The following is a 16,112-nucleotide window of genomic DNA, read 5'->3' on the forward strand; positions in this document are numbered from 1 at the left end:
CCCTGGGCTTTCTGTCGGAAAGGTGTCCGAAAGACACCGAAGTATTATAAATACCAGGGAGTCTCCCAGCACCTGTGATCCCAGGAGCTGCACAGAGACAGCCGAGTGGGCTGTGGGGTCTGACTTTCAGGCTGCGTGTCCATCTGTGGGGCTGCAGGTGCATGTGCTCGAGCTCCCATGTTTCTGCAGGTGATTCTGTGAGTCCAGGGATCACTGGAGTCAATCTGGACTCCCTAGGGCATAGCCAGAAGTGTGGACTTCTTTGCTGACTGGTGTTACAGGCCTAGCCCAGACTGCTCTGCACAAAAGGAATCCGTTCCCAGGAACGTCCAGGGAAAGTCCGGCGTGGTCTGGAGGGACTTGGGCTCTCGGGTGCTGTGGTGAGGACATGGCTTCCCCGCAGAGTGGCTCCGGCTTATCTGTCGGTCCCTTTCTGGAGGTGGTACCATCTGGTAACCGCAGGAGGTCTTGTCAAGGGGGGTTAGCAACCAGAACAAAAGGAGGGGGACCCCTTCTTTTATGAGACTTAAAGCCTGACTCTCCAGATGGCGCCTCCGTGGCTGGGATTGGGACCAGGTCTCTCCCGGAGCCAATGACGGCGTCTAGAGGGACACAGTGCTTTGTGGCCACCCCGGGTCACCCAGCCATCAGAAGCTGGGGTGGACAAGGCACCATTTATGTTGCACAGATTAAGTGCCAAACATAGAGGAATTTTCTGGAGAAAACATCATTGCTATTAGAAGGAGGGCAAATGGAGGCTGGTGAGAACACGCTCAAACGTCCTTCACAGGAATCCGCAGTCTCTCCTGTTACAAGAACGCATCTCCGCACCCTCGTTCCCGCCGTCTCCTCGGCCTGCAGTGCGTTTCCATGTTGTGTGTCATCTGGCCGACCGCGGGCAGACCCACCCTCAGTGTCTTGGTGTGAGTACGTCCACAAGAAGGCTTTCGCGATTCAACGACACGCTTTCTCATCTTGATTACTGCACTGTTCACTCATTCATTCACCACACATTTGTTGAGCGCGTACTATCTGCCCAGGGTTGTAGGTGACGGGGCACAGCGGCAAAGGAAGAGAACCAAACAGCCCTGCCCTCCCAGAGCCGATATCCCCATGAGACAGTCAGACAATAAACCAAGTAAAATAAAAATATATATGTGAAAATACAGGAATATATATTGCACACATATAACTTAGATGAATAAATATAATGGATAAAAACCAAGCGGGGCTGGGGAAGACGGTGCGACAACTTTACCAACACTGCCCAGGAAAGGCTGGGGAGAAGGGGAAGCGAGGGACCCCACAGCCCTGCAGGGAAGGGGGTTCGGAGCAGAGGGCCCGGGTGCCTGAACCGTCAGAGGAAAGGCAAAGACTCTGGTGTGACTGGGACCGAGAGAATGAGCGGGAACGTAACAAGAGTGAGGTCAGAGATCAGGCAGGTGGGCAGGTGGGCAGGACTCAGGGTCCCCGCAATCACTCTGGCTTCTCCTCCGAGACGGGAGGGAATCGTGTGGACGTTTGCGAGCCGAGGAGGGACAGCGTCAGCCTGACATTTTGATCCCTCTTGCTGCCGCACCGAGAACAGACTACGGGGGAGAGGAGGCCACTGGGAAGCCCGCGGGGAGGTCGCTGCCCGGGGCTGGGAGAGAGACAGGAGTGCGGGCTGGGGGCTGGCAGGACGCCCTGGAGGAAGGTCGGGTCCGGGACACGTTTGGAAGGCACTGCCAACAGATTTGCTGGAGGACTGCATGTGCGGGGAGAGAGAGATCAAGGGTGAGCCAAGATATCGGTGTGTGCCCCGGGGAGGCCCGGCCTGCCCTGCACGCCCCGCAGAGGGGATTCTGGAACAGGGGCGAGGGGTGTGTCACGATGCCGGCCTTCCTTCCCACCTCTGCCTTCTCTCCAGCCAACCGCAGGACAGGGGCCGTGCCTCTGATTGTGGTCCTGCCGTCGTGGAGGACCTAACACCTAGTGGGGACTCAGTCGGCATCTGTCCACTGCTTTCTGGGGATGGACACGCTCCCTGGAGTTCCTGGCAGGGCAGAGGGCTTAGCAGCTCCCGTCCAGCACCAGCAGGGTGACCGAGCTCGGACTGCTGCTGGGACCCAGAGGGAAGGGGTCGCGCGCACCTCCAACCCTCCTGCCATCCCCAGGTTCCGAGGAGGTGCCAGGCGGCGGCAGCGCGACAAGGCCGTCCCCCGCTGAGGGTGGTGCTGCAAGGTGCCCGGCCGAGCGCCCCCGCCGACGCATGTCCCCGCACGCCTCGGCTTCGCCTCATCTGTGCATCCCATTATAAGGAGAGAGAAGAGGCCAGGAAAGAAGGGGTCCAGGGAATGTAAATGAAGGGCTGCCTCCCACGGCCCCCCAGCTGCAGAGCAGGCCTGGGTTGGCCGGGGGGAGTGGGGACCAGTCTTCTCTTCCTCCCTCGGCCAGGGCTATCAGTCGCAGGGCGGGTGACTGAGTGCACGCTCGGCCCCCGCACTGACTCTGCACACACTCTCCCCGCTAGGCAAGCTCCAGGGCACGGCCACACACTTGCCAGACTGGGTCTGGCCCCCCCTTCCCGGCCCCTGCAGCCCTCCCCGCCCTTCCCAGGGGCTGGGATGAGGCCCCAGGCACTTGGCAAACACGAAAGGTCAGGAGCGTGGCAGACCTGGCTCAGCCTCCCGAGTGGTTCTGCATCCCGATCAGGGGAGGGTCTCGGGACACCAGCGGGGGCACCACCGGAATGGGCTGGGAGGGGCCCCAGGACCCGCAGCGGTCACGGCCACGGACTCCCGGGGCGGGGCCGGGGGGCGTCCACTTGCCTTGATGACGTCTTCGTCGGACGACCGGCACTCCACGGACGTCAGCAGATCCGTCACGGCGCCGTCCTCCTCCACCGACACCACCTTGACCGGAACGGCCACCGTCTTCCCCGTGAGGATGGCGGTGTTCAGGATCTCCGCCTCCTGGAAGACAGACACACCTTGGGGTCACACACCTCCCCCTGTGCGACGGCCTCCCCACCTCCCCACAAGGGACCCCAGCGCCCGCACGGCCCGGACTCAGGAGAACAGGATGGGGAGGGGCGGGAGCAAATTCGTGATTCGTGCCGAGTCTGGCCAGGCTCTCCACCCGCCAGGAGCTGCTCGAGGGGCTTCACACGAGTGGACGTGTTCCTTCCCAGACCAGACCAACAGGCTCAGCACTCTCTCCATTTTGCAGATGGCACAGAGAGGTCGTGTAACTTGCCCAAGGTCACACAGCCTGGCAACGGTGAAGGTGGGATTTGAACCCAGGAAGTCCCGCTGCTGAGTCCATGTGTTAGCTATTCCGATCCGTCTGACCTCACACAAAGCGATGCCACCTTCAGCCGTGAGCTGTTGGCCAGAGGAGCAAGCTGCCCTAAAAACAGCTGAGATCAGCATCACCCACGGCCTGTCCGGCGTGTAGGGTGCACGCGGAGGTGGGGACCCTCACCCTCGGAACTCTGTCGCGCTGGCTGTCGTTCACTTCCTGTCCCTGTTCCAGGCCCTTATCGGGTCCCGGTCTCTGTGTGCGTCTGGAATATGCCGCTATGGTTCCAGTGACAGGCTTAGCCCCCGACGAGCCAGAGACGTGCCACATACACACACCGCACACACTCACCCGAACACGCATTTGCCTGCTCAACGCTTCCTCTGTCGCTCAGCTCAAGGTGTCCCCCGGGATGTCCCCACTCGCCCTCGTTATTTGCTTCCAGACCCCTCAGAGCCCAGGACACACAAGCACAGAATCTCCTCTGGGGCATCCGACACCGTTGCTGTCTTACTTAGAATTATTCGGTTGGCGATCCCTCTCTTCCAGGCTGTAAGCTCCATGGGGCTGGCCTGCCTTCTGCTCCCCAGTGCCTGGCACAGGGCTAGCTGCAGCGAGCGAGTCATTATCTGCAGGACGTGTGGCTAAGGACTCGACCGAAGCACTGGAACCCACACGCCTGCCTCCCTGGTCTCCGGCTCTTAGTCCTGCGCATCTCAGGCTGCATGTCCCAGACACTGAGCGGCGGCCCTCATTCTGCACCTGTCCCCAGCGCACCGCTCCCTTCTTCCGTTCCTCCTACAGGGCCCCGGGAGATCATAGGAGCCCATTTCTCAGATGGAGAAAACTGAGCCCCAAGAACTGGAAGTGGGTCTCATTCCCCTCTGCAGGGGCTGTCTACCCCAGTCACACAAAGATCAAAGTCCCCATATAACCCACAGCCTCTGCACAACTAGCCTCCCGAATTCTTGCCCATGGCATTCTTGCTCAATGCTGTTAACTGCGGGCCAGTGGTGTCCCCGAGGGGGGGCTGTGTCGGGGTGAACGTGGAGTTTCTTCTGTAGGTCCGACCTTGTCTGGCCTACCCTCGGTGATAGGAAGTGAGACGCCTGGATGTGGATGCTAGGAGACCCGTCTCTCTTAGGGCCAGGCCTGCACAGATTCTTGCTAATTTGATTTTCATGTGAAGTCGCAAATTCCCATTTAGGAGCATGCCAGAGGAAGGGAGGGAAATGTATCATCCTAACATTGCATAACTCTTTTCCTTATGTTAACTTTATATTTCTTACGTAAGATCTTATTTTTCCTTTATAGGACTCGTTCATCTTATAATTAGCTCATTTGGTTTAGATTTGAATGTGCAACTATATATACGCATTTTTTTTTTTTATTATTTAATTCTGAAAGAAAGACCGCAGTTTGGAATGTTCCTGAATTTCAAAGACCATGCCTTATACTGTCTCAATATGCAAAAGCTTCTAAATGCCCATTGATTATGTGCTTGTTCCCCGCCGCCCCCCCGCCGAGTTCCCAGACTGATGTGCTTTTATTTTGGGCGCAAGCATACTAAAAGAACGAAGGGATGAAGTCAGAATGTGGTGCTACTTCCCGCCGCCTCTGGGGGTGGGGGGCGGGGGAGAACCTGTGTCTACGTTCCTACTGAAAGGGTAGAGATCCAGGAGAACCATTCACACTGTGGGAAGAAGTGGGAAAACACTGCTTAACTCTCTGGCCCAAACTGGCTCATCTCAAAGGAAAGAACAGAGCGGGAGCACGGCATTATGACTTTGGACACCAGCTTCAGGAAGAGGAAAACGATTTTGCACGTGCCTGGTGGAACAATAAGCAGCATCCAACGATAAAACCCAAAAGGCCTTTAAAGCGCCCATGCATTCAAGGTGGCACAGCAAGGACCAACCCCGGACTCACTGGTGAGCAGGTGCGGTCCAGATGTCGGGGGCGCCTCCGGCCGGACGCATCGCTCTGCCTACAAGACCTCGTGGGGATTGGGGACGGAGCTTGGACTCACTGGTGAGCAGGTGCGGTCCAGATGTCGGGGGCACCTCCGGCCAGATGCATCGCTCTGCCTACAAGACCTTGTGGGGATTGGGGACGGAGCTGTCAGGCCGCCCCTGCCTTCTCTGCGCATTCCTGGTTCTTCGACGTCACGAGCCCTCTCTCTGGTGTAGCTCTGCTTTCCCCGGGAGGTGAATGGCGTGTCTCCAGGCGAGAGGTGGTGGGAGGGCCCCGCTTCGCCTTGGTTTGGGTTGAGATGTGACACACAGCTGCACTGATGATCTGACCCCATCAAACCCCGGAAAGCTCAGCTGCCTTACCGCCATGGGTCGCCCTCATCCCAGCCCCTCAGAGCGAGGAAAGCAAGGCAGGGAGGTCTTGAGAATGCACCGTCTCAGTCCTCACTGGCAGCCCCATGCTCCATGCGGAGAGGACTCCCTGGGTACCCCACAGCTCCACAGAACTCCAGGCTCTCCAGAGGCCAGGAGGAGGCAAAAAGGGGAGGAGAAGGCGACCATGCTTTGAGGCCTCGTAAGAGAGGCCACAGATACTCTCTTGGGATTCAGCTCATGATCTATTGTAAGGAAACAATGAGTGTCCTGATTTTGCCTGAGAAATGACAGCTCCCATCTTAGCTTGGATCCCCTCTAGAAACAGAGTCGAGGAAGGGATTCAAGGGCAGGGAGGCCTAGTAGGGGGGGTTCAGGGAGTGTCAGTAGGGGAGTCGGGAAGAGGCAGCCAGGAAGGCATGCAAGCCTCCACCAGTTACTGCAGTGGGCAGCTGAAGCTGGTCCTGCAGGGACTGAGCCGAGCTGCAAAATACACCATGTGTGTTATGTATTTCCATGGGTGGAGATACATTATCACCCATTCCCTTGCAGGGAAATTACCTAAAATACACACCTAAAAATAGTTCCACGGAGGGGCGAGTGAGCTGGGTTATTTATACAGCTCCTCCTGAGAGCCGCTCCCGGGGCCGACCATCCCCGGCACATCCAGCCTGCTGCGTGTGTGGGCAAAGCAGCCTCCCCTGCTTTCCAAGGATGCTCCTGACGGACGGTGGTCCAGGGCACTGTGCCGCGCTGGGGTGTAAGGGACATGCATGGGGCGGAGGATTGAGGAATAAAACTGAGGAATGATGTCTCATCTGGAGGTCTGATGGATTGGAACCAGAATTAGAGGGTTTGTTTGTTTAATTTCCTCATGCCTTCCAGCATCCTGATTTCCTGCTTCAGGAACATAGTCACTGATTCACGATCACCCTTCCAAATTAACTTTAAAACGGAGGGGAGGAAGGTGATGGAGGCAGATAAACATCACACTGGGGGCCTTCTAAACCGCACCCAGAGGTTGATCTGTGTGTTAGAGATGGTTTGTCACCCACCTGATGGCCACCTGCCTTTCTGCCCTCCTAGCGAAACCCCAATTTTGTTTGAGGCTGCAAGATGCCCAGCTAAAATTACTGCATTTTGTGGGGGGCTGTCCTTCATTTGTGACAGAGTTCTCGTCCATGAGATATAAATGGAAGTCACTTGGTGAGGCTTCCAAAAAAGTTTGTGAAAAAAGCAAATTCTGAAGGTTCTTTTGTGTTTTCCCTTCCTGTTGCCAAGCACAGATGATCCTGGATTTGGGGCTGTATCTTGTACCCCCACGGTGAAAACATGCGGCTAAAAGCCACGTGGCCCAGCATCACGTTAGGGTCAAGGGCAGGGAATGTGTTGCTGGAGTGCTGGGTGCGAATCCAGCCTCTGACACTGCCCAGTGGGTGACCTCGGATGGCTCACCGGACTCTTGGTGCCTAATTAGCTTCAACGATGGAATGAGGATAACACAGTGCCCACCTCCTGTGTCTGCCTGGGTTTCGGTGAGTCAACAGTGTTGGAGAGTTTATGACAATGGCTGGTGCCTCAGGTGTCGGTGACAGGTGCCCCAGAGTGGACAGCGTCCCCCCAACATCCACGTCCACTCAGAACCTCAGGATGTGACCTCAGTCGGGAAGGGGAGCTTTGCAGCTATGATGAGTTAAGTTCAGACGAGGTCGTCCTGGATGAGGGTGCCCTCCCCTAATGACTGGTGTCTTTATGAGATAAGAAGACACAGACAGAGCCCACCCCCGCCCCCAAAGGTGGCTCTGTGAAGGCACGGGCGGGGATCGGGGTGATGCTCCTGTAAGACGAGGAACATCTAGGATGCCAACAGCCACCGAAGCTGGAAGAGATAAGGAAGGACTCTCCCCAAGAGCCGCCACGTTCGTGGTACTTTCTTACGGTGGCCCCAGGAACCGAGGGAAGGGACCTGGACGCCGGCTGGATGTGTCCCAACACCAATCCTGGACGCTTCCTCCAAATGCCCAGCAGAGGAAACACGGCTAAGATCTTGCTTATTTAAACCTTTTGCCTTCAGATAACCACTGTCCCGTCTGATACGACGCGCCAGCAAGAGGCCCTACTGTTTCTCGGGTCTTGGGCTGAAACCAGCAAATCAAATAGCTTCTTGTCCCTCAGGAGGGGGGAGAAAATGATTTTTTTGCCTTCACCATGACCGTGGCCCCTTGGGAGATCACGTGCCATTTTCATGCCAGGCTCTGAGCCGGGGCCGCGTGTCTGAACTAGATGAGGAAGGTCGGAAGGAAAAACAGCAAGAACGGTGTTCGCGGCAGCACTGCTCCCTCCTAATAAGAGCGTCCAGGTAGGCTTGGCGCATCCCTCCAGAGGGGGGCAGACAAGGGCAAACGTGCCATTAAACAAACGTGGCGGCGCCCGGGGGGCATGGCCACTCTTCCCCGCCGTGCGGGAAGCTGGTGCGGGCCCTGCATCTGTGAGAGTCCCCGGGGCACAGCGGCCTGCGGCCCCGTCCCTCACCTCCACGCCCAGAGTGTCACACCCCAAACTCCCTGCGAGAGGAAACGGGAAGACGGGCATTCCGAGGAAGGGGAAGTAGAGTTAACTGGCAACTTGCTTTACTTAGATGCACACGAAGGAAGCATTTCCTACAGGGGCCGCTAACCAGGGCATGAGAAAGGGGACAAGCTTGCCCCCAGACAGCACTTCAGGGCAATACTGAGGCAGATCTCCTTATAACATTGTTTATTCTGAGTCCCTGGGATGGAAGCTTCTGTTTTTGCCTGCCCAACCCCTTCTCCATAACTGCACATCATTATCCTTTGGGGAAGGTTTCCCTTCTCCTTGGGACGGACAGACACAGCAACCCTCTCCCCCCCGGAAGCCAGGGGGCATCTCCTAGGCCACACGGTCAGCCTCTTGCTCCGCCCCGCCCCCCGCCATGGGAATTCCATTCGAGGGAAGCAGGCAGGAGCCACAGGTGCTCGGATCTCATTCCCCATCAGCAGCGCCTGGAAACCTGTCATTTCCCTGTTACCTGCATTTCCACGAAGGGCCTGGTTCCTGCCTTTTCTCTGGGCCATCCGTTCTCTGGGATAGCCCATATTCTTTCACTAAACTCCTTTTTAGAGGGTTAAGTGTTCTCAACACACACACATACAATAATTATAGTAAGGGAAATTTTGTCAGGTGGCCTCGATCATGGTGCTATTTTCACGGGGGTATAAACTTATCCCCAAACTCACTGAGTTATATGCTTTAAACATGCACAGCTTATATATGTCAACCATACCTCAAAAGTAGTTTAAAAAAAAAAAAAAACAAAACCCAAACTTAACCAGAATCAATGTGTTTAGCTTACAAGGAACCCTAATTAATAAAGATGACCAGGAAGGTGGTCAAACTCTTTGGGTTTCCTTCCAATTCTCATTGAGATGCAGACTTAGTATTTCTGAACAATTATCAACCTCAGTTGGCCAACTTGCAAATTGGATATTGCATTAGTCTGAATCTCCCCGAAAACAGAGCCTGGGACCGGCTCTAGGTGGTGTTAATTTATTTGCAAGCGGTGAGAGGTGGCGGATGAGGAGCGGGAAGGCAGAAAATGCCCACGGGAGGTGGTGGTGTCCAGCCTGCAGCAGGGACCCAGGGAGCTAGCGTCTCCAGGGGGCTGGCCTCCCAGAATTGTCCGACTGCAGGCTGGAAGCATGCATTTCCCCGGGGGTGTCAAGGCCACCCCTGGCAGGGCTCCCAGGACGTCAGAGAAGCCCCGGAGGGAAATGTGACTGGAGATGGGCCAGGTCAGGGAGGGGGGCAGCAGCTCCAACAATGGACTCGGGTGGTTATAAAGTTCTCACATGTCAGGAGAGAACGCCCTCTGATAAAGTCTGGGACAAGTATTGTGCTTACTTCCTAAAAAAGGAACACGCCTCGGCATTCTTGTTTGCATGGAGACCTGTGGCCAGAGTTTACAGTAATTCAAACCGCAGGTTTCAGAAGCAATGCTTCTTCTCTTGTCTGCTTACCTCCCGTAGCAAGACTGTATCAAGCGCTCCACCAGCATCCCACCCGGTCCTCAGGGAATGAAGAACTGACAGGTGTTGCATCAAGGAACCACAGGGACAGGATGCACACCACCTGGGGGGCTACACTGCAAGGCTCTGGGAGCAGGCACATGCTAGATCTACCTACGATTGGCAACATCATTACTCCCCTCTTGATACCTCTGCAACCTCCCGTATTGCTAATATATTTGTTGTATAGAATATGAGACCCATTTCTCACATATTTACTCCTTTTGGTTTTGAGAGATTCCGCGTGAGTCAAGGATCTTAGCTGCAGACAACAGAATCCGCTCTTGCTCATTTCAGCAGGAAGGGATTTGCGGAGGACTCGGCATTGTTGACGGATTGAAGAAGTGGAGTCCGGCTGACCTCCCAAGATCAGGGTCTGGAACTACTCAGTGGGCCTGCCATGGATCGCTGTTTCTGTCCCTGATTAGGAGGCTGGGAAGTCAGGCAGATTGTTTTAGACCCTTTCTGCCGCTCCCCAAACCCCACATACTCCCTCTTCCCCACCCTGGAGAGAAAGCATCACACGGGCACATCTAATTGGAAGAGACGAAATCACAATCCTAATCCCTCAGGGACACTCTGTTCTCTTCCTTCTCTGAATAAAGCAGATTTTTGGAGTTTACTTAGAGAACACGAGATTTACACAGCAAGGGACTGTAAGAACACAGAATACCTTTTGGGCAGCTACAAATCGGAGTTTTCCACAACCTCTATCAACACGACACGCTCTGCTATCTTCCTGGTGTTTAAGTACAAAAAAGACATATTCTGCTAAGTCGATTAATTCTCCGTAATTAAAATTTTATAATATCAGCATCATTTACTCTCTGCTCTTGACCCCACCTCCAACAACACAAAGAAGTAGCACCTTACGATTCTCTGTCCACCGCAGACAGAATTCTAGGACATCAAATGTCAAGGGGACATAAGATGCAAGAATTCAGTTTCATATTAAAACAGTATTCTGCGCAGTTAAAGACAGAGGCTCACATCCAGTATAAAAGTGATGTTTTTTCCTCCTGTCAAATTATATCATACTCAAAGCTGATATTTAAACTGGGGTCGGGGGGAGTCCTAAAGCACGTGCTATAGCGTGACTACTGATCAGTCAGAAGATACGCCTGGCCGATCAGTCCGGATGCTGATGGGTGTGCTGTGTGGGTGGGTTCCAGTATGGAAGAGAAAGAAAGGCTCAGAAAAAATATGCCATTTGCACCAACATATTTTCCAGGCCCCTCGAAGTCGGAGCCATGTGAGGGTCGGTGCTGTCACTTCTGGGTTGGGGGAATAAAGCTTGGATGCACAATTCCCATTCTTTCTCATCAGCTGCCCTGCTGACTGAGGTTGCGTGTTCCAGATGGTGCAGCCACAAGACGGTAGAGCCTCTGCCAGTCGGGTTACCCTGGGTCACGGTACGGAGAAGAGCTTCCTACTGAGCCACAGAGCACATGCAGCAAGAGTAATAAACACGCTTTCTTTGTCTTAAGGCAATGAGACTTTTGGAGCTACTTGTTACTGCACTCTAACCTAATCTAGCCTGACTAATACTTAACACTTCCCCACTTCAGTTTCTAAACAATGAAAATATTCACTAAATTCTGAGTCATATGCCCCATGCCAAAATAGACCGCTCAGGTATGAGAAGCCAACAACATTTCCTCCACGTGCTGCATGGCTGGCCCTCCTTCTCCTGGTTTCTGTTGTAATGAGCTTGCACAGACCCAGCCTAACTCGGTGCGGAAACCGAACATCTCCGCAGCTTCTCTCTTCCTCATTGTGATTTCTCAACCGTGCTTAATTTCCTAAGTCTTTTCAATGCATTTCCCAACAAAGATCAATAACCTGATGAATACAATAATGACTCGTCATCCTGTCCTTGTCTTTTGCTTGTTTGTTCAAGCTCTGTTATTTCAGCCTGTGCCCCCGGTCAACAGCAAACACTTAGTGGATGATGGGCTGCAGTTTCTCACTCATGCCCCATGAAACAGAAGAGCTAGTACAGGACCCCAGAAATACCACATCTGATTAGCCATAATGCTGCATCACTATAAATAGCCTGGGTGCTTCTTTTATTTTACCTTTATTTGTATTTTTTAAAAATATGGAACAAATTGGTGTGTCATCCTTGCACGAAGGCCAGGCTAATCTTCTCTGTGTCATTCCAATTTTAGTCTCCGTGCTGCCGAAGTGAGCACCTGTGAGCTGCTTTTAGCAAGTGGGGAGCATCAGTCAATTTGGCCTGCACTGCAAACGAATTTAAAACCACTCTGTTTTTGAAGTGCATCAGCCCCTCAGCTTCATGGCTGTGGCATAGTACGGAGAATTACTGCGTGTTAGCAGCGATACCAGGTAAAATAAAATTATCCTTCCACCCACAGGGAAGCAGCGAGATGCCACACGGCCGAGCCCACACGAGGCTGGCGATGGCGCATGCCTTCCGCTGGGCAGGCTGTCTCCTGGAAGCCGTTGATAATGAGCCAGATGCATGGTGCTTATTCTTTTCTATGTGAATTAAAAATTTTTATCAAGGTCAAGCAACCTCATTGATAAAATACCACGTATGTGAAAAGGTTTATCATAAAATGCCGCGAAAGGCCATCCTGATCCCCATTCCTTATCCCGATTTTGTTCCCCTCGGGCAACCACTTTTGATTCATCTAACTATTAGGAAGGCTTTTCATCCATCTCAACAACACGATCCGCTATCGTTTTTGATACAGCCGGCTCAGCCATTCTCTGGTTTTCTGGCACGACAGCTGAAATCTCCTCTCTCTCTCTCTCTCTCTCTCTCTCTCTCTCCTTTCTCAACCAGTATAATTAGATTCCTGTTTTGGTTCCCCCATTGGCTTTATTTATAACTTAAGCACACACACCCCTAATCAGGAGATAATGTGTCGGTTCCTGAGGGGTTGTGTCTGCAGAGGCTTGGACGCTCCTCCCGGGCAGCGGCAGGAGCTCTGGGGGCCCCGGAGACCCACGCCTGCCGTCGAGAATGTGTCCCTTGGGGGGCTCGGCCACAGAAGCTGATCTAGCTTCCACTGGGTTCTCTCCCCGGCAATGCTTGCTCGCAGAACTCGGCCGCCAAGGTGCACAGAAGTCCAGACACACGGAGGGGCCAGCGCAGGTGGTCTGGTCCACAGCCATGGCTGAAATCCGGCGCCCAACCCCCAGATGTGTCACAAGGAAGCCTTTGAGGGGACGCCCCGCCCCAGCAGAAGCCCCCGAGCCAAGTCCCATCAACTCCCAGAACCCTGGCGCAGCCACACACACGCAAACCCCCATGCACCGTACAAGCCCGCTCCGACTCCCGTCCGTTCTTCCGGCCACCCTGACCTTCCAACGTTTCTCCTTCCTAGTGGATACTTCTATGCTCTTAAGGTTGATAACATCTACACTGCGTCCTGAAATATAATGAAGCCCTCCGTGCTTTGTACAAAGGTTGAATCTAGAAGCTGAAAACTGATAATGGATCTCTGATACTCACACAAATTAGTTCACCGTGGAGAGGTTCCTCAGCCCCCAGGCTACCGATGTTTGGGGCCAGATAATTCCTTGTTATCAGGCTATTGTGCACACTTTATATATTTAGCCGTATCCCCGGACTCAGCCCACTAGATGAGTGGGCCTCCAATAATGGCCTCCTTCCCGCTGTGACAACGGAAAATGTCTCTGGGCTTCGCCAAATGTCCCCTGGCAGGGACGGGGCGGGCAACCAGAGAACTGGGCTGAATTGTGTCCTAGGACTCCGTCCTATTTCCTCCTCCTATTTCTGTGTCCAGGCGTTACTGATCACCTCTTCTTCTGCTTTCCCTTTACCAGATTCAGGGCTTGTTTTAATAAATACACGCACCAAAGGATGGGAGAAATTTTTAAAATGCAGAAGCAGGAGGGAAATCCTTGATTTCCATTGAGCACAGGGCATCGTGGGGCCAGAGCCGGCTGGCTGTACGAGGTACATGTACCCTTCGAAACAAAGTGTAAATAAATTTCTTACATTGTAGTTTTTTATACCAATGGAGCTTCCTATTAAAAATGATCCCAAGGTAATAAGCTCAAGGCCCAACTCAAAAGCTACATCTTTCTTAATGCCTCCAGGTGGAAATCATCAGTGTTACTGTTTCTGGTTTATTAGAGGTATTACCTACGATGTGGAGGCAGCAGAGTCCAGAGTGAGGAACGCTGGCTCTGAGCCAGACGGCGTGACGTGGAACCCGACTCTCCATACCTACTAGGCCCGCGACTGCAGGCAAACTGGGGACTGCACCGTGTCAGTCTCCACGTCGCCCGAACAGCAAGAGCCCCCGCTGGGCACGGCGAGGTGACCTTGGGCACGTTATGCACCCCCTTGGGGCCAACTTTCCTTGTCTTAAAAGATCTAAATGGCATCTCGTCGGAGCTTGCTCCTGGGTCCCCACAAGGCTCTGGACTCAGGCTGCCTGGGCGCAAACCCCAGTTTTGCTACTCCCCAGTCATGTGACTCTGCAAGTTACTTAAACTCTTGTCCGCCGTTTTCCTCATCTGGAAAGCGGGTTTCTGAATAGCATCTACCTCGGACAGTTGTTGTGAGGGGCGGCAGGTACGCTGCGGCATGCCGAGTGTTCAAGCAGTGCTTGGCATTACCAGTTTTTCAGTGAGGTTGGTTATTATTAGCAGTATCCTAAAACATGCGGCGACTTATAGGAATTCAGTATGTTCTTGGCAAGAGGAAAAAGCAAGGGGGGAGGGGGAAGGAGAGAAGCAGGGAGCAACGGAAGGGGAGAGTCCGGGACACATCACCACCACGCGCTCCCGTGACCCCGGGCTCTGTCCTGGAGGGAGAGCATGGGGGCTGGCAGGAGCCCACACCACCCACGGGGGAGCATCTTACAGTGCTGATAGGAACTTGAGCAGTCAGGGTGTACTGTTCGCATACAGGATCCCCAAGCATGAGCAGCCACCTCACGTGGTGCTCAACCAAGGAGCGATAACCTGTTTCAACGCTGAAGGAAAAACGGAGGTTTTGAGGCTTAGAGATTGTGTTTTTTGAGCAGTCTGAGGAGTTTTCAAGGGCGATGTGGATTGCATGTTATTCTCACTGGCCGCGTCCACTCCTGGACAAGCCAGGGCTCTGCTGTCCTGGGCACTGAGTTCTGTTCAGTGTCCGGTGCACACAGGGGCTTGCCACAGGATGGCTAGATGACACAGAGAATCATGAGTTCTTGGCCACGTTCATGGCTCATGCAAATCTCTGGAGGAGCCTATGGGCAGGACCCCAGGGCAATGCAGCTTGGACCTTGAGCTTTTCTGCTCATTTGCACCTTTCTTATGGGGGTTCGCAGAGCCGCCAGGTAAGGGCACACAGGCATGTCAAGGGACGGGGCAATTCTCATACAGCCTGCTCCTGCCTACACCGCCACCACATCCTGGCCAAGACACGTATCCTGGGACGTGGCATCGAAACTCTGAGTTCATCCATAACCAGGTGAGCCAGGATTGCACGCTCAATCAGAAGGAGGCAACTTTAGCTCTACCAAATATTGCCTTGCAGGAACACAAACCCAAGTTTGCATGTTTCCTGATTTTTTGAGAGAAGCCAAGAATCGGTATTTTTATGTGAAAGCTCCTGATTTTCACATTTGGCTCACCTTTTGTAAAAATCACCGAGAACTCTGAACAAAACACACTTACAGGGCACGTTGACCTATAAGCTCCAGTTGGTGACTTCTATCCTGGTAGATGATAATCACCCCTCACCGTGAGGCCCCTTTTGGATAAAAAGGGCGCGATTTTGAACTCTTGCCTGGTTGCCTGCACTCCCCAGCAAGGCAAATGTTTTCCCAGGACCCCAGTCCATTTCTCCGGGTCACCCCATGGCCCCCGCTGTCTGGGAACCATGCCTCCTTTATTCTGTGCCACCTGAAGAAATCGGGTACACAAAAGCGCTGCTCAGTTTTGCATAACTAATTTCAAATCTTATTTAGCATCAAGTTTCAGAATTAAGGAGCTAAGTGACAACTGTTTAATTAACTCCTTAAGCTGATTAGAGCACATTACTGAAATCCCCTCCAGGAGGAGCACGTAACTATGGGGGGGAACCTCAGGCCAGGCTCCTGCCACTGTTCAAACTCCGAAAGCGGCTAAGCCAATTGGCCAAGCATTCTTGACATCCTCAAGGATGTGGTCAAATAGAGATTTTTCTTTACTACACTAACTGCCACAGAAGACTCTAAATGACAAAAATAACATGAGCTTCTTTAGAGATGCTAAGCAAACAGGCTCTACATAAAAAAAAGAAAGAAAGGAAGAAAAGAAAGAAAGAAAGAAAGAAAGAAAGAAAGAAAGGAAGGAAGGAAGGAAGAAAGAAAGAAAGAAAGAAAGAAAGAAAGAAAGAAAGAAAGAAAGAAAGAAAGAAAGAAAGAAA

At 53.2% G+C, this 16,112-nt stretch overlaps 1 protein-coding gene and 1 pseudogene across 1 annotated transcript in view; both read right to left on the bottom strand.

Moving 5' to 3' along the window:
* The window catches only part of TMEM132D (transmembrane protein 132D), a 537,091-nt gene that overhangs the window by 78,419 nt on the left and 442,560 nt on the right, over positions 1-16,112 (bottom strand). Inside the window, exon 5 of the mRNA XM_021698657.1 lies at positions 2,811-2,954. Within this exon, the coding sequence (XP_021554332.1) occupies positions 2,811-2,954 (144 nt within the window). The remainder of the gene's footprint in view (positions 1-2,810; positions 2,955-16,112) is intronic.
* Positions 11,808-11,907, bottom strand: LOC123326665 (annotated as a pseudogene).

Source organism: Neomonachus schauinslandi, chromosome 14, assembly GCF_002201575.2.
Source record: "Neomonachus schauinslandi chromosome 14, ASM220157v2, whole genome shotgun sequence".
NCBI classification, from domain to species: domain Eukaryota; kingdom Metazoa; phylum Chordata; class Mammalia; order Carnivora; family Phocidae; genus Neomonachus; species Neomonachus schauinslandi.